Here is a 24,656-nt window from a genome sequence, read left to right on the forward strand (position 1 = left end):
TCTGTCACTTTAGTCATTTGCTGGCACGACTCAATTTGAATATATATGGGATACTACAGACGCAATGATCTCACACTTTATCAAGATGAGTTAGTAGCAGTGTGACAGGTAAGGTAGACACCCACATTAGGGACGTGCTCAGAGCCAAGCTGACAAACACACGCCCACAACGTGGTAGATTGATAACTCATCTTCACAGGGTTAAGCATGATCAAGTCACACAGAATGCAAGTTCTATTAGGAGGAAAACACGGCTGTCAGTCAATTAATTTCAGGTGGTGGTAATTATCCTGTGTGAAAGTCTTTTTGGAAACGAAAAAGTGTAAACAGCAGCCCTGTTCATAGATTTATTCCAGCTGTCAGTTCCAGGAAAAATGTTTGAGAACCGTCTTTCCCAACAATTTGAACAATGACTTATGTTGTGTAGGTGTGAATAAACTGCTCTCGGTTAGAAAAGCACTCAACCAGGCCTCACCAATTTCAATTAAATCTAAGAAGACACATGTAATGGATGAGAGGAAGTTTAAAATGTTTAGCAAGACAATTTTGAGACCATGGATTCAATACCAAGCTGGAAAAGATTTGTATTGTTGCTTCCAACAAACCATTAACAATATTGTCAAAGTCAGCTAGGAACCCAACTCAAAATACATTGGAGCCATAAAAAACTCATCAACTTTGAGAAATCCAATAAATTACCATAAACCCCACTTGGAAGTGGCAGCATGTGAAGCGCCTCACAAATGCATCTCATTTAGCATTGGCAATCTTTTTGAATTATTTCATCTCATCATAATTAGACCCGGGTTTTACCTTGGAACGCCATTTCCAATCCCTATTCTAGTTTGCTAAACAAGCCCCCTGCCAGCATAGTAATTAGGCCACAGTGCTCTTCTTAGCAGCTCATCAAGTAAGAGATGAAAACACCCTAATGGGGCTTCGACGCTTTACATCAGATAGTAAATCTCAGCACAGTGACCAGACACAAACGGTATGTCAGCAATAAGCATGACATTGTGAGACCAACTCCATTACACATAATCAGTAGCCGGCAGCTTTTAACAAACTATACATGTGAAAAGCACCAGCGTGACCATGCAAGGGAGTGCGCCAAGAGAAAATACTGGCTAAAACACTGCTGTTTGCAGGTGCTTGGCTGTCTGGAGGAGGAGTCCACTGGCAGCTGTTGATTGTGAGAGCAAGGAAAAGGTGAACACAAGGTAATGGCAGCCAGTCTTTTAATTGATGGGTTTTCTGCAGGACAGAACTGGTGAGGACAGTGCTGAGAAACTCAACCAGGCAAGAGTGTTTGAATGCAAAATTAAGAAGCATTTCCCCTTGCTGTAAGTGAGCAAATCACACTAAGAGGACATGTCTCAACAATGGCCATAACCACTACTAAAGTGAACTAATCCACAGATGGTGAGGAAATCCCTGTTTTCTCCATGCAAAAGATTTTTTCGACACTACCAACAAACTAGGACTTATGATGTGTCTAATCCTGCTGAGTACGTCAGTATCCTTGGTGTGAGTGCAGAGCACTCCCCTGAATATCGTGCACTCACTCCAAGACATGTAGATGCATACATCTCGGCAGAACCATGCTTTTTCAAACACAGTATGTATCAGAGAGATGGGGAGCTACAGTAGGATAAGGACACTTCCTTTCATCCTGCTCAGAGAAACCTATACTATGTGCATACATCAATTCAAAGTAAAAGGTCACAAAAACAACTTTACCCATTTCAATTGTCTTCCTTAGACATAATTGAGAGCTCCATAGTTGTCCTGTGACAATATTAATAAAAAGAGTTGTCCGTCGCGACCATCCACTACTGATTAATCGAAGGATGGGCGAAGTAGAGAGGAGGGAAATGTACAAGTTGACATTCTATTAAAGAAAGGTATGCAAGAGGAGATGAGGAGAGAGAGTGCTGGAGGGGGTGATCATCACACAGGAGAGGAGTTAATACGTGGCTGACAGACTGGAGAAAATGTGAGAGGGAGGAAGGTTGGAAAAAAAGAGGAAAGAACCAGGGAGAAATAAGTAGTTTGAGAAAAGACGAGGATGAAGAGAGCGCCAGAGGGGGAACGGTATGGAGGAGTAAATAAGGGGGAGAAATCCAACCGGGGAAACGGGACGTAGACAGGAGGATTCAACTGTAGTTGGGAGGGGGTTGTATGTAAGTGTGTGTGTGTGTGTGTGTGTGTGTGATGCACACATGCTATGGCAAAGACCTGGGATGAGGCTGAATGCAGCAGCCATGCTAATGAGGGCTTGGGGAAGTATTCAGACGGCTGAGAGCAGGGCACTGTGAAAGCATCACTTGTGCTCATACTCAGCTCAGCTGCTGGCTTCACTCAGCACTCAGGAAACTCTGCAAGGCTGCTCTGACTGTGACATGTGAATACATAAGTTGCACAGAGAAGAGACAAGAACACCTTGGATTGTTTCAGTAAGGCAAATAGAGGTCTTATGTGATTAACTCGGGTGGTACTCACAAACTAAGGCACCTCACAGACCAAACTACTTTTACTGTACTGGACTCATGTTTCTAGATTAATCATTAGGTAACACACATTTTAACAAGAAACCTTAGGTCTCTGCTTTTATACTTAATGGTATGGTAAGTTGACTTAATTATTTATATGATGCTTTTTTTGGTCTGATTACCATTCAAGGTGGTCTACAGCATGTACCCATTCACACACATTTATACGCTGATGGCAGAGGTTGCCATGCAGGGAACCGAGCTGCTCATCAGAAGTGATACAGTGCTCTCTATCCAAAGCTCCCCATGACGCTTCTATGCTTAGCCATTCACACAACCACTCACACACATCAGGAGAAATTTGGAGTTCAATATCTTGCCCAGGCACACTTTGACACATCATGTAGGTATGACTGATTGAAAATCACATCTAGCCTCACAATACAATTCATTTGTATTTCACAAAACAAAATTTGCTCCAGTGTGTGAAAGAATGGGATCATCATTCATGTTCCAGTGACTAATACTCTCCTTTTATAGTGACTTCAACCATTAGAGCCCATCACTATAATTCCCACCCCCTGTCTTGTCCTGAGTGCTGCTGTGAAATGTTCCTCAAACTGGATGTTATGATAAAGCCTCTTGCTTTTCCCTACAAGCTGTGCGGTCAGTTATAGACTGGGACAGTTAACCTTGCTTGGTCAGCCACTATTGTGAGATCGCAAATCAGGAGGAGGTGCAACATACACACGCAGTGTTTGGATATCTTTTCAAACAAATAGAAAAGGTGAGTCACCATGTTTCAAAAGGAGCTGGCAGTACATGTAGAAATGTCAATGATTCTTGGAGAGTTGTTATGGTCTCTTCAGTGCTGGCTTTAAGTGCCATCTCAGAAAAATAACAGTGAAGTTTGGTCAAAGGGTGGTGGATCATTATTCCAACTGGTTAATTAAATCTCTTTGGTAACAATGGCTTTCACAAATTTTAGGATATTCCCTATTCATGAGGGTCTAACTTTGTAAGTGTGTGGGATGCTCTTATTTAGCATTTAAGCTGTTGCTCTACACAGGGTTCAGTCTAAAACAAAAGCAATATATACAGCCCACAGAATAAGAGAAAGAAATGAGTGACAGAGCAAGATGTTGAACAAAAGGATTTCACTGAGCTATGTGTTGGGTAATGTCTATGATATAAATGATGATCAGGAAGGTCAGGTCCCATCATTGGAAATGCCATGCAATTCCTCGGAATTCCATTACACAGAGCTGAGACAGAGGCAGAGCCACTGTGCTGCTGCCGCCCAACACTGACCTTTCAGGACGCATCACCCAGAGGAAATGCCAATTTCCAATATTTACTGACACAGCAGCATTTTAATGTGCCGCTGCCAGCAAAGTGTTGGAGAGTGCCACAGGGCTGAGAATACAGAGGTGTTTTCTGATATGTTTTGTTTTTCAGTCACTTCCTGTAATGAGAAAAGTGATACTCCCAAAGTTCTCAGATCTAAGTGAGGTGATTTTGAATGTTTTGGCTTTGAGTCATCATTGCCTGTTGCTTTATCCTCTACACTTTGGTCTGGTTATCCAGAGAGCCAGAGAAAATACGGCTAAATGGCAAAAACAAAAAAACAAAAAACGTTTTTATTTCCCTAAGTACACCGATAACTATGCCTCAGTCCTATAAATCATCCCATATCATAACGCGCTGACAGGCCAATTTGTTCTCCTGCCACAGTTAAAAGACAAGCTCAAACAAACAGAAAAACCTTCATTCAGGCGAGCTTCGCTGTGTGGCGTGGCTGGATCATCATAGCTCAAAGGGAAGAAAACAAATGTAAAACCTCAGAGCAGCCCGCACGTCTTGCCGTGTGGTTTTACAGCTCCAATACACAAAACATCTCTCAAGTAGAGGAAAAAAGAGAAAAAAAAGAAAGAAAAATCAAGACATTTGTTTGTCTGTGTTTTTGGTGGAGGGCTGTGGATTATTAACTGTGGCTAAAGACGAGAAAGGACCTTCAGGATGAGAAGTCAAAAGTATCTGCTCACCTGCCTTGACTCGCATATGAATGATTCTTAATCCATAGGGTTTAATATGACGTCAGTCCACCCTTTGCAGCTGTTACAGCTTCAACTCTTCTGGGAAGGCTTTCAACAAGGTTTAGGAGTGTGTTTATGGGAATTTTTGACCATTCTTCCAAGAGCACATCTGTGAGGTCACACACTGATGTTAAACGGAAAGGCCTGGCTCTCAGTCTCTGCTCTAATTCATCCCAAAGGTGTTTCCATCGGGTTGAGGTCAGGACTCTGTGCAGGCCAGTCAAGTTCATCCACACCAACCTCTCTCATCCATGTCTTTATAGACCTTTCTTTGTGCACACTCATGTTGGGAAGGGGCCATCCCCAAACTGTTCCCACAAAGTTGGAGCATGGAATTGTCCAACATCTCTTGGTATGCTGAAGCCTTCAGAGTTCCTTTCACTGGAACTAAGGGGCCAAGCCCAGCTCCTGAAAAACAACCCCACACCATAATCCCCCCTCCATCAAACTTTACACTGGGCACAATGCAGTCAGACAAGTACCGTTGTCCTGGCAACCGCCAAACCCAGACTCGCCCATCAGATTGCCAGATGGAGAAACGCGATTCGACACTCCAGAGAAAGTGTCTACACTGCTCTATAGTCCAGTGGCAGTGTGCTTTACACCACTGCATCCGACGCTTTGCACTGCACTTGCTGATTTATGGCTTGGATGCAGCTGCTCGACCATGGAACCCCATTCCATGAAGCTCTCTACGCACAGTTCTTGAGCTAATCTGAAGGCCACATGAAATTTGGAGGTCTGTAGTGATTGAATCTGCAGGAAGTTAGCGACCTCTGCACACGTCATTTTACACACTTCGTGGCTGAGTTGCTGTCATTCCCAATCGCTTCCACTTTGTTATAATACCACTGACAGTTGACTGTGGAATATTTAGGACCGAGGAAATTTCATGACTGGACTTGTTGCACAGGTGGCATCCTACCACAGTACCACACTTGAATTCACTGAGCTCCTGAGAACGACCCATTCTTTCACATATGTTTGTAGAAACATTCTGCATGCCTAGGTGCTTGCTTTTACCAGTGGCCATGGAAGTGATTGGAACACCTGCTTTCAATTATTTGGATGGGTGAGTGAATACTTTTGGCAATATAATGCATGTTATTTAACAGTGTGCTGACTGCCATTTGGAAAAACAGTGCGACTGAGGTCTATTGCATAGTTTATAGAGATAGAGGAAACAAAGCACTGGAAAGAACATTTTGTTATGTGGAGAAAACTGAACTAAGATAGCGGGATTGGGAATGATCCATTTTAAGCTGCGGTCCTAAGACACATCAAGATGAATACATTCTAATATAAAAAATGTGTCATATATTACACCGGATTTAAAACCTGAAAACAGTGCCGGTGAAAAGAATGGCAAAAACAGTTTGAAAAGTGAAAATGAAGATAGATGAGAGGGCTATAAGAAGTTGGAAATTTTGAGATATTAATGAAGAGAGCAGAATCATTCCAATTACCTGTTCCCAAGACCTTTGGTGAAGTTGAGTGTGGTGCAGTATTCTGTACACAGCTTCGTTAATGTGCTGTTCATTAGATTTCCTCCGTCTGGTCATGATTCTGTTACCATTGATGGCTAAATATAAATATGCCATGGTCTACCAATATCAATCAAGATCAATTTCAAACTGAGTGATGATAGCCAGATCTCTCCTCGTTGCATCTGCTAAAAAAGATGCTCCATATTTGCGTGGGGCCAATTCAATCACGCCAGCACTTGGGAATGTTAATGTGAAATTGAAGCAGACAGGGAGTCTGGCTATGACAGGAGAAAATCAAGCTGGGGGCAAGCCAAAAAATGGCCGACTTTAGAGGTAACCACAGGGACCAATTAAATGGCCCCTTATCAATTTTTAATGTTCAGGCTGCACCTGTCAGTCAGCCATTTCACTGTAGTACTTGTAAGCAAAATTGTACGCTTAGCACAGCTGCTACAGAGCAGTTAAGTACATACAGGCATGCTGCAACATTTATACTTTTAACTTTAGGACATTTGGACTTTGACTTTTATTTCGCTAGACTGCCTCGTTGGCTCACTTCATACTGGACTGCTCCAAAACCTCAGATTTTCATTTGCAGGTTCAAAGACAAAGAGGACTTCATGGCTTTATAGAAATATAGAAATGCATTCAACAGCTATACACAATACAGCCTGCCCAAATGTATCCATTTTGAATCAAACAACTGTCTGTCTTAGGCCGTTCTCTCTGCTTTCCTTTACAAAAAAAATAAAATAAAAAATGCATTCTCAATCTGAGCTATTTGGATAACAAAAGTGGCCCCTTTCAAGGGCAAACTCTTTTTACCTGGCCTTCAGGATTGACAAAGAAACATTAAAACATTGAATTGTCATGGGTAAATGCCTTTCAAAACAATCAATTGGGAGTTCATATATTTTCTCAACCAGCAAATTAGGTGAGCTATACTTGGTTGAGCTGAACTGCAGTTGGCTGAGGTCTGACCCTTGAACTGCTGAGCTGAGAATTTGTGGGCTCTCTGGGTGATTCTGCTCCTCCACCACTGCAGTAGGTAATTTACAGCCCTGTCTGCTGTAAAGCGTCTAGGGCCAGAGCGGGGATTAGACTGTGACCAGCAACAGAGCCCATGGATCACCATAAATCTCTGCTGATTGAATGCAAATTGGAAAAGTACACTATGTATGTCAGTATACATCATGAGAATAAAGCTTGCACAACACACATACGGCTAGCACATGCCCATTCTCTAAATATGCAAGCCTTATTTTATGTGCATGTTTTTCTATGTGTACATGCAAGTGTTTATGTGGCGAGAAGGCAAGCAGCAGAAATTTATGGGCTACAAAGTGGCTAACACATTTGCATTATAAATCTCAATTACATTGCATTATTTGTTTACCAGCCTGCTCAGATGGAATTCTCATAAGGTGCCCTGCAGAGGAGGGTCATAAATTCTTAATAAACTGCAGTGCAGACCTTTGTACGGCACTGACCTAAATCCTGCAGCTCATCTCTGCACTACACTCATTTCTTTAAAATTTAACAAGGCTCTATTACACATATTAAACTGTTCTTCAGAAAACCCCCAACTAGACCAGGTCCACCTGTGTTTCACTGTTGAACACAATATGCATGAACCAAAACACACAACGACACAGTCTTGCAAAGAAAAATGTGGGGTGAGATGCTGTGCTATCAGTCAGGGACCATCTGCCGATGTGTTTTATATGAGGAGTAAACCCTCATAGGCCCTGCAGGCCAGAGGCACAGAGCACAAGTGATTAATATGCCTAGGTTAATGAGGAGTCCCAGCAACGCCTTTGCTGCTCTGACTTTCTGTCAGTATGGGAGCATCTCGTGGTGATTCACTCAACTATTGCTGTTGGAGTATTTGGACCATTCTAACATGCCATGCTTTTGGGCCTGCGGCATCTCCTGCTCTGTTAGAGATATGTCCCTAAATATAAACTACCTGGGTAAATAAATACATTTAAAAAAACTGCCACCTGGCAATTATACTGCTAATTAAAAGGCGCAGCACTCTTAATGGATACATCTCTCAGGAGGGATGCTCCACTCTCAACACAAAAGCACTCCCATTTCTTTCTATGTTTTGTATCTCTCCCATCATTTGCCTTCCTTCCACCCCTTGTCCATCCCTGGGAGCCCTGGCTGATGTGTTACGGGTGAGTGTCGCCTGGCCTGCTAGTGTTTTGGTCTCTGCTGAGAGAGAAAGGCTAAAAGGGACAGCTGGATGGGTTCAGAGGCTGGAGGGGTCCTCACTCTTGGCAAAGACTTCTGTTCCAACAGCCAAAGCTCTTCATTTATTCATACGTTGAGTGCTTCAAACCCCCAAATCCCCTAAAAGTGTACACAGATACAAACATACACATGCAAAGAAGAAAAGATAAAGAAACAAGTACTTACAAATGGCTGGAGATGGGAGAATAAAACAGTCAACCAAATCTAACACATCCATGCACATGTGCTTCCAGAGAGGCAGGCCAGTCATCAGCCGAGTTTGTATAGGCATACACACACATGCACACGCGCGCACACGCGCGCACGCTCATACACCTGCACAGTTGCCCATCTGTTTTCTTTGGGGGATAACACTGTTTTCATTAAAGTGAATAAGCATCTTCAAAAGCAGCAGTGAGGCATAAAAAAGTCACTTTCCAGAACGGCTTATTCCCTATTCAGATGATTCGGATGCAATTAGGTCAGAACAGATCAGACTTTCACTTTGTGATAGACGTGGGCCTGTAATATTAAGGATCTGAGGGCACCTTAAATAAAATATCAGATGTGCAGGGCTCTTGGAGGCCAGCAGCTCATTATGTCAGAGTATGAGGGAGAGATCTATGCTGAAAGCTAAATGCAGGTGTTTCCAGTATGTGTTGGCATAATTGAAACCCCTGATCGTTCACCATGGAGACAAAGGTACTTGATATCCCTCTTACATCCCCTTTGAATGTGAGCCAATTTTTTTTTCTCCAGTATCAGCAGAAGTGGAATATGCTTCACAAGTGCCCCAGCAGCAGTATCACATATCTTCTCATTACACAAACAACTGGCAGGAAAAAGCTAAGACATAAAACTAAATAATCCTTAAATCAATTATTAACTACAGCCTTGTGTACATAAACCTAGACTGTTTAGAGACAAATATTTACTTAATGTGCAAATCAGATTCAAACCGAATCATTAATGACCAATGCCTAGCACTAAAATCATTGTCTTGTAGTCAGCCATGAATCATTCAATCTGAATGATCTCATTACTTAACAAAGATGCTTTATGCTGTTGCAATATTTTGCCAACATGTCAGTTGAGATGTCAACAAAACCAGAGTAAAAGAGAGATTGCCAAATGCCTCCAATCTTATGGAAAGGAAATCTTACAGCAAACCTCTTAAACCATAGTGTGCCTTCCTGAGCACATGTTGCACAAGAAACCCACAGCTGTTATGTTTAAACCAAAGACGCAAGCAATGTCTTTACGAGAGAAGACCTAAATCTGACAAGCATGTCTGGTTGTGGACATCAAAACTAAACTCTTCCATGATTTAACAACAAAATGTATACATATTGCAGTCACAGAGGAAGTAAGTCTCTGCCCAAGAGATGGCCATGAATAAGTTGGGGGATAAATCATGTACAGTGTCTCCCAGAGGTGTGGTACAGTGCAAGTATTGAAGTGAAATATGAGGCCATGGATAATTAAATGTATGTTTCCCCTATGTCAAGGACCATAGTCTCTTGAGTAAGAGATAGATGTGGAGAGATGATGGAATCAGGAATTGGGGAATGTGAGATGGAAGAAACGAGAGAGAAGGGGGGAGTGTTTGATCCAGAAAGAAATTGTGAAGACTGGTTAGGAATGTCTCATGAATAACACAAAGCATAGCGGTTGTTAACATCTGAAAGGCAATACCATGCCATGCCTTTTACTTGGATTTGCTGAAAGCGAATGTGCAAATGAGAAAAAAATTATCGTAATAATAAAATAAAAAAAGCATATTTTAAAAGAACATTTAAATCATGTAATGAATGTTTTTTTTAAGCCAACGTGGCTTCAAGTAATAAGGAATATACCAAAACAAAAGTTTTATTCTATTCTTAGCTTTTAAATGTGGCTCACATGCAAATGTGGTGAAGGAAATTTAAAAACAAAAAGCAGGCATGTCGAGATGCAATCACTATAAAAGCTTTGGGGTTTCTTTAAACTCGGTGTGAGTACAGCAGCACGTAGAGATGCCAGTTCCTTCAGAAACACAAGGGCTGAGAATAAGTTGTGCACTGAACTCCACTCTGCTGCATAATGTCAACTTCTGTACTGTAGACTGAATGGTCATGACTTAGTAGATAGTAAGTTGAACTTCTATGGTAAAGTAGTGAGCATCCCAATGATGACATAAAACATCATTTTTCTGGCAGGAGTAGGATTAGCGACTTGCGCTCTTGTTTTCTAACACCGCAGTTACGCACACTTACATAACCACTTCACAAAAGGTAGGTGAAGTTAATATGAAACTGGAGAAGAGTTTGAAATCTGTCTCTCTACAATAGACAGCATCATGTAACAAAGTTTGTGCTTCAATATTCCTACACAGGCAAGTGAGTAACTTTCCAAGCTGCACTTGTTGCTAATTCATTGAGTGCAGACAGCATCAATGTGGCACATTGTAGCTAACACTAAACCCTTTGGAATGGAGCTTCATTAATGACTTACATTGTCAGCGATGGTGCGGCCCAGCTTGTCCATTCTTGATCCAGCTTCGGCAATTTTCTTGGCAGCACTGATGACATCAGATGTATTCTTCAGTGGCCCTTTCCCCCTGAGGAGAAAACAGTGGAATGATCAGTCACCGTTTCTGATCTACTGCAGCCTCGTTCACTATGCAGGACCAGCATCTCAGTCATGGTGTGGCTGTTTGTTTGGTTTTTGGTCAGAGGCAAGTATGGACTGGAAAGCGTGACTTCAGGGGAATATTCATGGACACATCACAGAAATACATGTGTATGCTGGTGGATAGATGATCCTATTTACACACACTGGTATCATATAGTTCAGTCAGAGCTGGCTAAGTTTTGTAACCCCTTAAATGTAGAGGGGCATTTTTCACACTCAGGGCTGTGCATAAAAAAATGGGACCGTGACACTGTATAGTAAAACTCTTTTGCAGCACTATTAACCCCATCTACAAAATGTGGTGTTAAACTCATGTTTCACTGTAGTTTTGGCATCTGATAAACAAACATACGGGTAATATGCGTTGAGGAAAATGGCAGCTCTATCATACTCAGGAATTCGGCCATCATATGATAGCAATAAACAGCGCCATATGCTTTCAATCACAACAGAAATTCTAAGTTCAATCTCTTTGGCTCTTTTTATTTAAGCAGCTTTGAAGGGGTTTTTCAAGGACCAAGAAGCAAATTGAACTGTTGGGGAAAAAAATACTGATTGCACTAAAAAAATAGTACACAGCATCTCTTCATTAGTGCAGCCATTTTCATCCAGGTGTGAGGAGAGCCAAAGAATAAAAGAGAACTGGAAGTAGAGAGATGTTTTATTAAAAGCCTTTGGTCATTGTCCTTATGGTAAAGATCCATGCTTGAACCTCCTTCAGCCAAACTAAGCCTGTCCCAACAAGGGTTGGACCAGCGCTGACCTGACCCACTGTAAGCTTGTCAGCCATTTGCGTTTTTTTTTTCCCTGGCCCCACAAGGGACTCTGGGACACAGTTGGCAAGAGGCACAAATTGGATTCAAAGCTGCTCTCTCCAGGCTAAAAAATGAGCCATCCAACCCAGAACAGATGGAATTTTGTGTTCTGTTCTCTCGCTTCCTCTTCCCTCTGCTCCTATCTCCAACCCTTCCCCTCTTTTGCTCTCCCTATGCTGCTCTGCTGTAAAGCAAGTCAGGGTCCTAGTGGAAGAGACCACGCGTCAGAGCACAGACTGGCAGCTCTCTGGGGACAAGCAAACCCCTGGAGACAGCGCTGGAGGCATTGTGATGCATGGGAGAAAAAAGGCCTGGCATGGAGTGTTTATTATAGCGTTGCAACTGTAATACTGTAGTATGTCCCAATTAAAAACATCCTATCACAATGCATAAATACAGCAACCACTGATCTCTCCTTAACCACTGATTTCCTTTTTTTAAAAGATCCCCTGCTTTAGCCCCAAGAAATAAGGGCCAGCTGCTAAATTTCCTCAACATATCCAGCCCAATAGGCCTAGTAGGACTGCCACGGTGTTGAAGTTTTCCCACTGACTAGGCTTGTGACAACACCGGCATTATCCATGACACAGGCTTTTTTGTGTGCTCCAGCGTCCATGGAGCGCTATGTTAATTCACTACTAATGCAAACCGAAAATTTTGTACAGCTGCAGCTTTCACATTAAAAGCATTTCACTTTTAAAAGCATTTAAATGTGCAAAAATGCGTCCCCAGAGCAGACATCACTTTCAGCATTTTTAGACAGCGGATCAGTCCTTCATTAACTTTATCAGTTTCTACATTAGCACTGGGTTTAAAAATGAAATACTGCCAAATAGGTGTTAAAAAACTTTGTTAGCTAGGTAGGTAGATAAGTAATGATAAGAAAGGCCACGGAAACTGACAAGAGGACTCCTGACAAAAAGACATCGTTGTAAAATTTTCCAAATGAGATTTATACATGAGGAGGGACTATGGACTGGTGACAGCTGTGGGCCTCCAGATGGGTGTAAGCCACAGCATGCTCTAACATAGGTGGCTCCAAAATATGTTGCATGTTTCCAAGCCACACATGCTTTATTCATGAGAGCTGCCATACTGCCATACTGCCATAAGCGACGCAGGAGTCAACAAGAACCTCTCTCACTCTCTGCAGATTTGTCAGGAGAGAGGTCCACTACAATTATCCTACCTTGGCAGGGCTTTGTGCCAGCTCAAGGTTGAGGGGGCAATAATTTGGGAGCTAGCTAGCTACTGACCTTGCATGTGCTAACTGCCGCATGCAAGGAACTCTCTCTCTGTCTCTCTCTCTGTCTCTCTCTGTCTCTCTCTCTCTCTCTCTCTAATAAAGAAACATAGTTAGCAATCTGAAAAGGATGCAGCATCACTGACATGCCATTTACATGTGTGTACAGTGGATGAGATGCATAAGACAACAATTCTTTTTTTTAAATCGGTCCTTCCGGTGAATAAGAAGCAAATTGCAGGGTTCTGTGTCAGCTCACTAGCTATGTAAACATTTTGAACTCTGCTACAGCTTTCATGTATTGTTCTTCTTTGGCCAAGGAGACAGGATCTTTGAACCATTCATAAGATGAAGATGGAGAGGTAGCATTTCATTGTCATTACAGATGTGACTCAGAGTCAGGCACAAAATGTCCTTTTTACAAATACAGTCAGGCGCAAAGAAAGCAAGCTACTCACATGTCTCCTCACACACCAACACATGCACACTGTGTGAGCTAGACGATCACGCAGAGCTACAAATGCTGTCCAACAATAATCAGAGAGTGTCGAAATTATCACACCCAGCAGTCACTGTAATGCATTCACGCACCCTATCATACACATAAAATACAGCAGGCATCCTCACATGGTTAGCCACTGAGGCTAGAGTAGCTCCGGTCACATTTAAATAAAAAGGTTTTTAGACTTCTTTACAAAAACAGTCTTCATTACTGAAGTTTTTTCTGAATAAAGTTACCTAAACATCTTGTTTATCCACATCATATCCCTTGCCAAATGGCTGTCAGGGGAAATAAAGTATTTTATTATTATTATTTTATTGCTGCTTAGCAAGAGGCACAAGGTGGTGGGATGCATAACTACGAAGGCTTCAAGTGCTGTGGTACTGGAGCTACAGTGTACTAAACATGGTCTGTGTGGTCAGCTTTCACAGTATGCAACGGTCTGCAAGACCTCTAGAATAGAAGTACTGCGCATTGGTTTTAAGGTCATTGTTCTTTATAAAAGGTCAGCTTCTTTTTACTCATCTATCGAAACATTACTGGTATATTCAAAAAATTTAAATGTACATTCTTCTCGTTATAATGACTGTCTTATCCTGTTTTCTTTTATCTGTATTTAGGAAAAAATATATTTTACAATATTCAAAATCTTTACATTAATGTTGTCTGTGCAAGATTGTCAATTAAATTAAGAGTGTCAAATAGGTCTCAAACCTCTGTTTTCAATCCTTTAACATTTAGATCACTTGTTATATTAAATGCATTTTTCATCTCTCTCAAGCAGTGGGTGTCACTGCCAAGATGTGCCAAACAACAATCTTTTCTGCAGAAATCAATACTTATTGATGTAGTAAGAATAAAACATGTTTTTAAGTTTTCAGAAAGCACTCTGCTCGTAACCACAGAAACTTTCAGACCCACTGTCAGACTTAATATTTTAGTAGATTCATATTTTAAAGCCACATTACAGCAAAGATGCGTCATACCAGATTATTACTCCATACAAACATGATTGCATCCATTTTTCCAAACCTTTTTTCTGCCATCTTAATTGTCTCAACAAACCACTGACAATGTTGAATATTGCAACCCTGTAGCAGCTCTGCTGAGTGAGACTGTCCATTTTAGATTTACAGTGCACACCGAGATTTATTAATGTACCAGAGAGCGGGAGATTTGATGCACTGCTTATGGTTGTGCATACTGAGATTAGGGGAGGATGGAAAAATAATCAAGAAGAAAATCCTACCTACAGCTCTGCTTACGGAAAATGAAGAGCATTGATGCATGAACAGTAGTGTTAAATTGGGTGCATAGCACTGTGCAGATATGGGCAAATGTTGTGGACAAATGTAGGCTTATTGGCTGATTGTATTGGCTTAATTTAAACAAGCCTTCTGTTCGGAGGCCTTTTCGTTGAATTACTGTTGGAATACTAGTTCAAGGACGGTAAGATGACATGGTTACACCTGTCCTGTGAATGAAGAAAGCACTAGGATTCAAAGATTCAAAGACAAAAACAGGGACTACCAACTAAATGTGCAGCCACACTACAAACCATTCATTGAGATGTCTTCTGAGGCCAAAGAAATATTTACAGTAACAAAACGGCCATCATTTGCTCGGGAAGAAAAATGGCTCTGGGTATGAGCCAAGCTGTTAGTCCAAACTCACCTGGTGAAGTCTGTCATCTCCATCATGATCATGCACATCTGCTTTGCCAACACAATGATGTCATTGCCGCTGTCATCCCACTTGGAGACCTCTGCGTCCAGCTTGCTCTTCTCTTCCTGGAAGCTAGCCACCTGTTCTGCAATCTTCGCCTTCTGCTCCTGGGGCAACTGGGCCATGATAGCCTGAAGGAGGAATTATGGGAGAGCGTAGAGGGTTAGCACACAAGACCTCAACATACTGTCACGTAGGCCATTTCTGTCTCCAGGGTATTTCGTTTGACATGATCCCCTATGGTTTCCATGGATGCACACAAGTTTTGTTGCCAGCCAATAGCATGGTGCTGTGAGATATCAAAGCAGAAAAAAAACAGTGTGGTAGTTTGGTGCACTACACTACTCCGTTCCTAGATTTACTTCTTTCATAGACCCTTTGATGTAATAACTATACTTCCAGGCCACTATGTTCGGTGCCCCATACAATATAATGCAATCCGGTGCTGTGCAAACAATTGTTTTATTAACAAAACCTCATTCATTATGTTTTTGGTCAAACTTTACTAGTGGTGTGAATTCAATGTTTGTTGTTTAGTTTGTTTTTTAAAATGAGCTGGGAAAAATGTATACCTTCCAATAGGGCTGCACGATTCTGGAAAAAATGTGAATCAAGGTTTTTTTGCTTAGAATTGAGATCACGATTCTCTGGCACGATTTTTTTCAATAAATGTTTATTGCACTGATGAACTTTAACAAAACAAAACAAAAAATAGTAGCATAGTAGTAGTTCTATCATTGGAAGAGAAATGATTTTCAAAAAAGTAAAAAAAAAAAAAAAATTTGATTCCAAGATGAGAGGGCATCCTTTAATCCCTGGCCAGGGCAACGCCTGGTATGGTTTTCAGAGAAAAAAGCTGTCTGTGAAGCACCGGCTTTTGACATAGGCGCTATAAAATGAACGGTCAGACATTTAAGGTGATTGTAGAGATTTGTGGTGTTGCCTGCGGTGCTGCAACGAGGGCTGCGTTTGTGGGGACTTCCAAAAATCCGGGAGGAAAATAGGAGCATTTGTCGGTGATGCGGCTCGAGATTAAAAATGCTTCAGAATCGCTGTGTGTAGAAATAAGATCGCGTGTATGTGTGAATTGAGATCGCGACTTTTTAACGATTTTTCGTGCAGCCCTACCTTCCAACATAATGCAGTCCAGATCAACACCACCGCCAACTATAACCTCTACAATAAGAATATAGTTAAATGAATACCTTTTGGACATTATTATGTTTGTAAAGGTAGAATTTATGGCTGAGCTGTTTTAATGGATTGTATTAGATTTTAAATGTGTACCTAATAAATTGGCCACCAGATGTATATTTATTATGACAGTCACTTGTTTGGTTACGTGAATTGCCATGTCTTCTCTGTTAATAAATAATCAATTTCACGATGGACTTTTTGCTGATTGGCACAGGTTAAGTAGGGCCTGTATTTTTTAACGACAAAGGCTGGGTTCAATACAGGGTTCACAGCCACTAAGTAAGATTATTTGACATCATCTGATTAATATACATGTATTGAACTTTATGTCTCTGACAACTGAAGAGGATCAATATAAGGGCATTTGTTTAGCAGTACTTAATAACGTGTGCAAATGTGTTTAGCACCATTTCTATCACGCATTCAATGAATAAGCTTCTGAGGCCAAAGTGGGCATACACTTAAGAGCAGTAAATCGAATATCATCGCAAGATCGTTCCTTCCATTACTGGTAAACAGGACTGGCTCTCTACGGTCAACTAAGCTTGAACAAAGCTGTTCAGGGCAGCGCAAAAAAAAAGAAGTAGAAATGCAACAGCAAAGAAATCTACTGTTGGGTCATTCTGCTATAAGGGATTTTTGAGATAACTTTTAATTCTATATTCTTTAAATCATCCCTGCAGTTAGCCTCTAAAGTTATAATTAAGTGTGATCTTAAAATGACGAAAAAACTGTTTAGTAAAGGGACAGATACTCAGAAAGAAACTAGAATACTGCCCTGTCAAGTTGACTATAGTATAGCACTTCAGACAAAAGGACAGAAAGAGCTGCAATCCAGCGCACAAGAGCTTGGATTTATACTTTACTTCACCTCTTCTAAGGAGAAGAGGGCAAACAATAGCAGACACATTATCTGCTAAGAGTAATTTCAGGTAACTTATGCAGAGATTGGAAAGTCTAACCTCAACATTAAAAATATCAACTCAAATTCACTGGTTCAGACAAGGACTTGATATTTTGAATAACTGAAATTTTAAACATTTCTGATGAACTCATTGCTTTTACTCTTTTATGGCTACTCAGCGGAAGGACTACATCATGGAAAAATCAACAGTACATTAGAGGAATAAAGCTGAAGAATACCTCTGCATGCAGTTGAGTCTTAAACTCATTTAACATGCAAATTTCGGAATTATTGTTAACACTTTTTTCAACACCACAAACGAGCACTTGTTGTAAACAGGAGTTCTATGAGGACAAACTTTTCACAAATACTTGGGTCACATTTGTTATGGTGGCACCAAGCCAATTGTGCGTAACCAATTAACAGTATGGGGGTGGAGTGTTTGAAAGAACAACAGTGGCTCAAACAACATTAACACAAGCACACAGTTAAATAAATCTGCACTGTTACAAATTAATAAAGTACAACATGTACTCCTCTATTTTGTAGAACCACAGCCGTGTGATCTATATATCAAACTGCTATTCTAAATTTGTTGCATTTGCAAATATATTTTTTATTGTATGAGGCAAGTGATTACTTTTTTCCTTGTATGCATTGTCAAACATCTCTCCTGAAATTAATTCAGTTGGATGACAATATTCAAACCTCATAACCGAAGCATATAACGAAAGCTTACGCAGTCAATATTTAACTATCTTCAAGTACGCCTCTGTACTGTGGGGCACCACTGAATGAAATCTCCTGTATGGAAAACAATATAAATGTGTATACTTTCAATACAATACGTACATATCCCATGTCTCACAAGGCAAAGGTCAAACTTAAAAATGTCTGTTAAAACAATGAATAATGATGGTTAACTCACCCGTGCACTCTGGCCGGCAATAAGCTGGTCATCCTCTGTCTGCACACTGGTCCTGCTGCGAACATCAAAGTCCTCTGTCTCAAAGTCAGAGTCGTCCAGCTCCTCTGGAGTCTGTAATGGGACAACACAGAGGGAAAGGGGTGAGGAAAAGGCAAAGGAGGATACATTAAAATAGCCAAATGAACAGGAATAGGAGTGCAAACAAGATAAAGGGGTAGAAAAAGGAGAAAAGGGTAAGAAAAGCTCTTAGTCGTAAGTGGAGAACATAAAATAATATTGGCATACTACAGCCTTTTGGGCACTATTAAATAACCAACCTGCTTACTTTCTATGAAAAATGCCTTGGCTCTGCCAGCAAGGACAGCATCAGATAAATGTCTTCTTCCCTATAGCATGCTATAAGAAACTGTAAACTCTAAATGAATTTGTAAATCAAGTGTAATGTGCTGCCTGTGCATTTTGAGAGAGAAAATGATGGTACAAGCTCGTATGAAACATATTGGGAGCAAAACGCTTCAGTCCCATCTGTCGCTGCTATCCGCAGACAGGCTGGTGAGGCATGAGTTGTGTTGTTCCTGAGTGTTGCTACTTCATCTCTGATCCTTCACCTCTTCCCTAGCTCTTAATGCAAAACAGGCTACAAGTATTCTTCCATAAATATTAATATTTAAAAGAATCTATCTCAACAGGTCATGCTTAAGGCAAAATACAATACTGACTGACAGAAAAATGTATTTGGTAGTGATATGGGCAAAGGGAAGATAATGTGGACAGATAGAAGCGCATTATCACACCTATGCCACTACTTGTGCTTATCCAGCTGTCTCAATACCTCCCTTCTGTAATGGATTTGGAGCCCTCACATCTAAAAATAGCTGAAGGTCTCTGAACAACCTCACACTGCTTTATGGAATGTAGAGATGCTCTTGTTCTCGAGGGAATAGGGGTACTGTTTCAGATACAAAGCTGTATCCCTTTCAACCCAGACAATGCTGTTCAGTGGGGCAGAGCTATCACCTGCTGTGGCCTGTGCAACAGATAACCTGTGAATGTGGGAGGCTCAGAAATGAAAACTCATGATGAGCACCCAATGGGACACACTACTGTAGAGTGACAACTGCCTGCTGTTAAATTAAAAAATGTTTGTCGAGTTAATAATGTTGTCACAGCAATGATTTTTTTAAAATCATTCTCCATGCTGAGGCAAAATATGTCAATTAATATTTAATTTTGTAATGTCCAGCATCCACACTGCATGTCTGAAAGCTAGAATATCCAGTTCCACCTGTGTCACCTCTATATGGCACATGTGACGAGATGGTAACCGAAGACAGGGACAGAGCTGAAATTACATTATCGTGACAATGCTAGAAAATAGGCCTCAGTCTTATCTAATATTTCTGTCTGCTACTGTAGATATGGAAGGGCAGTGCAACAGTACAACTGTTATTCTTTTTTTTTTGGCTCATACCCTCTGTGAGGAGAGTAGATTTTTTTTCTTTTAAAAAGGACAGAGCCAGCAAAATCACCTTGGGCAGTTGCGCACAGCACAAATCATAAGGTAACGACAGCTGCCCCCTGTATCTCGCTGTCAGCAGCTCCCTGACTTCGAGACAGTTTGATGTCTGGGAGGCATATTCTCTGATGTCGCTGTAGGTGGGGGAGAGGGCTCTGTCCGCCTGTCAAATATCCAAGGGACGTCCAGCATAGGCGACCTGTGCACCACTTACAGAGGTTAAAGACTTGTCCATCTTAAGTAGCCCCAACCACACACTTGTCTGTTCTGATTTAAGAGTAGGCCACTGTGCAACGCGTGCGTGTGAGGGTTTATAGAATGGTATGCAAGCGCCTATGTCTGTTTGTGTCTGGACATGTCCTCAAGAAGTTATCTCATAGTGCTCAACTCAGTTGATCTGCAATATTTCATATTTCTCTGAAACCATAGTTTAACATGTGAACTGCAAGCAGAGACGGCCCTTCTAGATAGAAATCGACATTTCTGATACACTTGCCTAATCCATTACAAACAACAATTAACATTAAGTAAAGAGACTTTTGTAAAGATGCTGTTTGAAATTCCATAACTCACCAGCTAAGCAGCCATCTCCTGCAGAAAATCACTGCAAAACGTGTGATGATTACATCACACAACTGATCAAGAAATCCTGGCAAACCTTAAGGGACCTGCATTATTCCACTTTAAGATAATGGGTGCAGTTGGAGTTGATTCTCAGCACTATCTCCTGCTCACAGTTAAGAATGGCAGAATTAATCTGGTGGATTCATTATAAGTAAGCAAGATTGCTCATTTATCCTCTGTTATTTTTAAACACACATGCATACCTACACACATCCTGCAGCCAGGTAGTGTGTGTGTGTATATATATATATATATATATATATATATATATATATATATATATATATATATATATATACATTGAAATATATATATATATATATATATATATATATATATATATATATATATATATATATATATATATATCTATATATATATATATATATATATATATATATATATATATATATATATATATATATATATATATATATATATAAAGCCTTAAGAACGATCCATTTCTCTTTACAGCTGAGGTGGGTTTTGTTGTCGGCACATTGTCAGTCAATTAGGTACCCAACTACCATCTGTCTCAGTTATAGTTCTACTCAAGCAAAAGGCCATTAACCCGCAGACAACCAAGGCTGCTGTTACACAAGATTGCAAGTCTGGTCAATTAGGTCTACTCTTGCATGAGACAAGTTAATCATTGGCTTCTAGGGCTGCACGCATATACACTTTCTCACATAATATTAAAAACAGCATCTGGTGCACAGACCAATGGCCATATATCTACAATTACATTACACTACAATAACCAGGGCTTCTCACTACTATGTTGTTGATTGGATGATGTCTGTTGAAATCTTTTTTTTTATTAAATCACATCAAATTAATGTTGTCCATGCACATTTTTTTTTCTACCTTTACACAGGGCTTGTGAGGGCTTTTTAATGTGGTCAAGGGCAAATCTTGCTATATGAGCAAAATATCCTGAGTGAAAAGTATTTATTTACCTGTATTTCAACTCTGTCAATGCTCTCCAGCGGAAGGGTAGAAAATGCAACTTAGTCTTTTTTAAGCTCATGATGGGGTGAAAATCAACTGCAATGTTGCAGAGGTTGACAAAAAAAGCATGACTTACTCTGATCATGAGGACAGCCTTGCGGATGTCACGGATGCCATCATATACCAGACGGGATGCATCAATGAACTCATTCTCATCCACAGGTAGTGTGGGATTTGCACTCAGAGCCTCCACTGCAGATTCTACTTGTTCTGTGAACCGTGGCATGACTGAGGAAGGTGAGATGAAGGGTGGGGGGAAGAAAGGAAAAAGAGAAAAACAATATTGATCAAGATTCACGCTCAAAAAACACAAAGAGAGGGAAGGTGTATAAAAGTAAGCACATGATAAAGACTAGACAACAAACATACCTTAAGTCTGTGTTACATATATCATGAATATTTTAATGAGACAGAACTACATGCTGCAGAAACCAACTGTCCAGCCACCACTTCCAACACAAAACCAACACAGATAATGGGCTTGTGGGAATATTAGCACTCAGGGAAGTGAGCATTGGTCCAGCTTCCTTACCATTCAACACCTGTGACGTTCCTCCTGTGATTGCAGTCTATCAAAAGCCACTTGACATTAAGCACCAGCACAGGCTGTCTACTGAGGAAATTATATTTGAGAAAATTATAAACGATCCCTTCAAAGATACTTCTAAGGCCTGATTGTGTTCTCTGAAAATCGTCACCTCTGAACGATTAATTAAAAAGTGTAGTCATTACATTCAACTTTGACAGATGGAATTTTGCTCTGTTGGTTTACTTACTTACTTACTGCACTGTCTTCTATGGTTGCATGAGAAATAGGGAACAAAATGCTGAAGGGAATAGATTCCACATTTGGCATAACAGAGTTTTCCAATAGAAGGTTTCACAAAGCTGTCCCAGCGGGCATGTATTGTGCCCCACTGACGATATAATAATAGCTCCAGAGGGCTCTCCAGCACATCTGCATTAGTGATATTTCAAATTCAGTTTTTAAGATTCAGCGAGGCCTGCATCAAAGAGGCATAGATGTCAGGATGCAGATGTAGAGGCAGAGAGCAGTAGGAGCAAGAAGGAAAAAGGATTTGGTTTTGTGCTTACAGACAATTTATAACCTGCAGGCTTCTGTATGAAAATGACGTTTTCAAAAGAAAACTGAAAATCGAGTAGTGTTGTGATTGTTACAGTCACAGCTATCACTTCCCGCAACCTATTACTTATGAGTCTTTCAAGTCATTTCACATTACAAAGACAAAAAGCGGCAACAATGCATTGTCATTCCTGTCTAATGTACAGCTAATGAACTCTACTGGTGGCACCCACTTCTTTTTTCACATCTTCTTTCTCAGCAGCACAATCCTATTATCAAGCATATCACAATATACAGAGGGCAGACATGCATATCATTTGTCAAAAGATACTCATGTCGAGTCTTTTTTCACTGTTTTTTCAGTTTTTCACTGCATCCATTCAGAATTTCATAATCACTCAGCTATCTAATTAGAACAAAGACTACCATTTTTTCTGAGAGTGCATTGTGAAATATAGTCATACTTTGGATTCTTTAAAGTAATTAGCTTTTTGCTGGATTTTTAATGAACACAATACAAACAACATTTACATACAATTCACAGTTATGATTTATCTTTAAATTAATAACAAATGAGAGACACTTTCAGTCAGACAGTATTTAAAACTTTAAAATGACTGATAAAATCCAAACTCTCATTACATGGTTCTATGAACTACTTCTAAGCTACACAGATGACAATGCATGTCAAAACAGAAATTCTACAATTTAAGAGCGACTGTTGAGTTTTAACAGGAAACCGATCATTTTACTGACGAGAAGACATGAGATAATTTGACAAATAATCCCCAGAGCTCACCAACTCTCTCAGCTACAAATCCTGCTTAAACTACAGCCTGCATTTCTTGACTTTAAATGGGTCCACCCTCATGAGGGCCAAGCAGTCTTCATATCCCACAACAGACAAATTGTTCTGCCATCTTGTTATAGCTTGCTAGTGATAGAAGCTAACACAGTTTGCTAATGCTGCCTGATAATGACCCAGCAGAGCATATAGCCAAAAACAACTTCTGGGGTAGAAATAGTCACGACTTCTTAACATCTGTGTGCAGATTAGAACTGCTAGAGGAGTTTGAGCTGCTGCAGAAAAAAAACATTTTCTAAGCCAGTTCTAGGTGTGCCTGATTTTTTTTGTTGCTTTTTTAAGTGCCAATAACATTAAAACTTGAGAAAGCATCTTCAGTAAAGACTTTCAAAAAGCTCTTAAAGAGCAGACTTCTGACAAATACCCAGGTATCATACAAAACATTTTATCAGAAATAAGGTGGACAGTATCACATCCACACAAAGATTGATGGGTTAGAATGATCTAAAACTGGATTCATTATGAACAACAATTAGCCAAGAAACTAAGGAAGGATGTTCACCATGTACACCTTACTGACTCCTCTGAGGAAATAAGACAACAGGTCGATGTTTTACCCTCTTCCTTACTAAACCCGTTGACTTTTCATGTCATGCAGTTACATAAACGCAAGTCTGAGTTATGCACACTGTAATTATTTGAATACTGGTACTTAAGTGCATGTAAATGTAGTCTAGCGGCAGAAATACAAACAATTAATTGGGTAATTACATGTAAATGTGTTTTAGTGTTACCTGTGTTTGTGAGGAGCTTGGTGGCCTCCAAGACCTTCTCTGTGTAGACTCCAGGTTCATAATTGTCCATTTCAGAAGTGACCACATGGACGACTCTGGCAGCACGGCCTCGAATTGCCCCAGCAGTACGATCCAAACCGTCAACATCTTTCTCCTGAAGAGCGATGACACACTTATTCACATCCTCCAGGATGTGGTTCTCTGGCGAGGTAAAACAGTGATGCAGTTAGCAGTGTATACTTCTTATTTCTCAAACACACCATCAGCTTGTCTGGACGTTTGGAAGTCAAACTTAAAACGCTACTTTAAGGTTTTTCAACCAAGACATGCTTTCATTAAAGATGGGGCATTATATGTGTAATAATAATAATACAGGGCCACTGGGAACCTCAAATATAGGATGGGGAGGGGTGAAGACAAATTCTCAGACTGCTTATTAATGTGGAGCCTGTAAAATGCAAATGTCCACTGTGTAAATTACAGTCCGTCCTTGGCTGGAGGTGAGAGAAGTCACTCTGCTTA

At 40.5% G+C, this 24,656-nt stretch overlaps 1 protein-coding gene across 2 annotated transcripts in view; it reads right to left on the minus strand.

The window, feature by feature from the left end:
* The window catches only part of ctnna1 (catenin (cadherin-associated protein), alpha 1), an 82,572-nt gene that overhangs the window by 5,060 nt on the left and 52,856 nt on the right, over positions 1-24,656 (minus strand). For both annotated transcript variants that reach the window (XM_030395840.1, XM_030395841.1), the window contains exons 12-16: positions 24,135-24,335; positions 21,528-21,679; positions 18,301-18,411; positions 15,221-15,402; positions 10,807-10,912 (exon numbers count right to left, since the gene is read on the minus strand). In XM_030395840.1, coding sequence (XP_030251700.1) covers positions 10,807-10,912; positions 15,221-15,402; positions 18,301-18,411; positions 21,528-21,679; positions 24,135-24,335 — 752 coding nt within the window. The remainder of the gene's footprint in view (positions 1-10,806; positions 10,913-15,220; positions 15,403-18,300; positions 18,412-21,527; positions 21,680-24,134; positions 24,336-24,656) is intronic.

Source organism: Sparus aurata, chromosome 18 (genome assembly GCF_900880675.1).
Source record: "Sparus aurata chromosome 18, fSpaAur1.1, whole genome shotgun sequence".
NCBI classification, from domain to species: domain Eukaryota; kingdom Metazoa; phylum Chordata; class Actinopteri; order Spariformes; family Sparidae; genus Sparus; species Sparus aurata.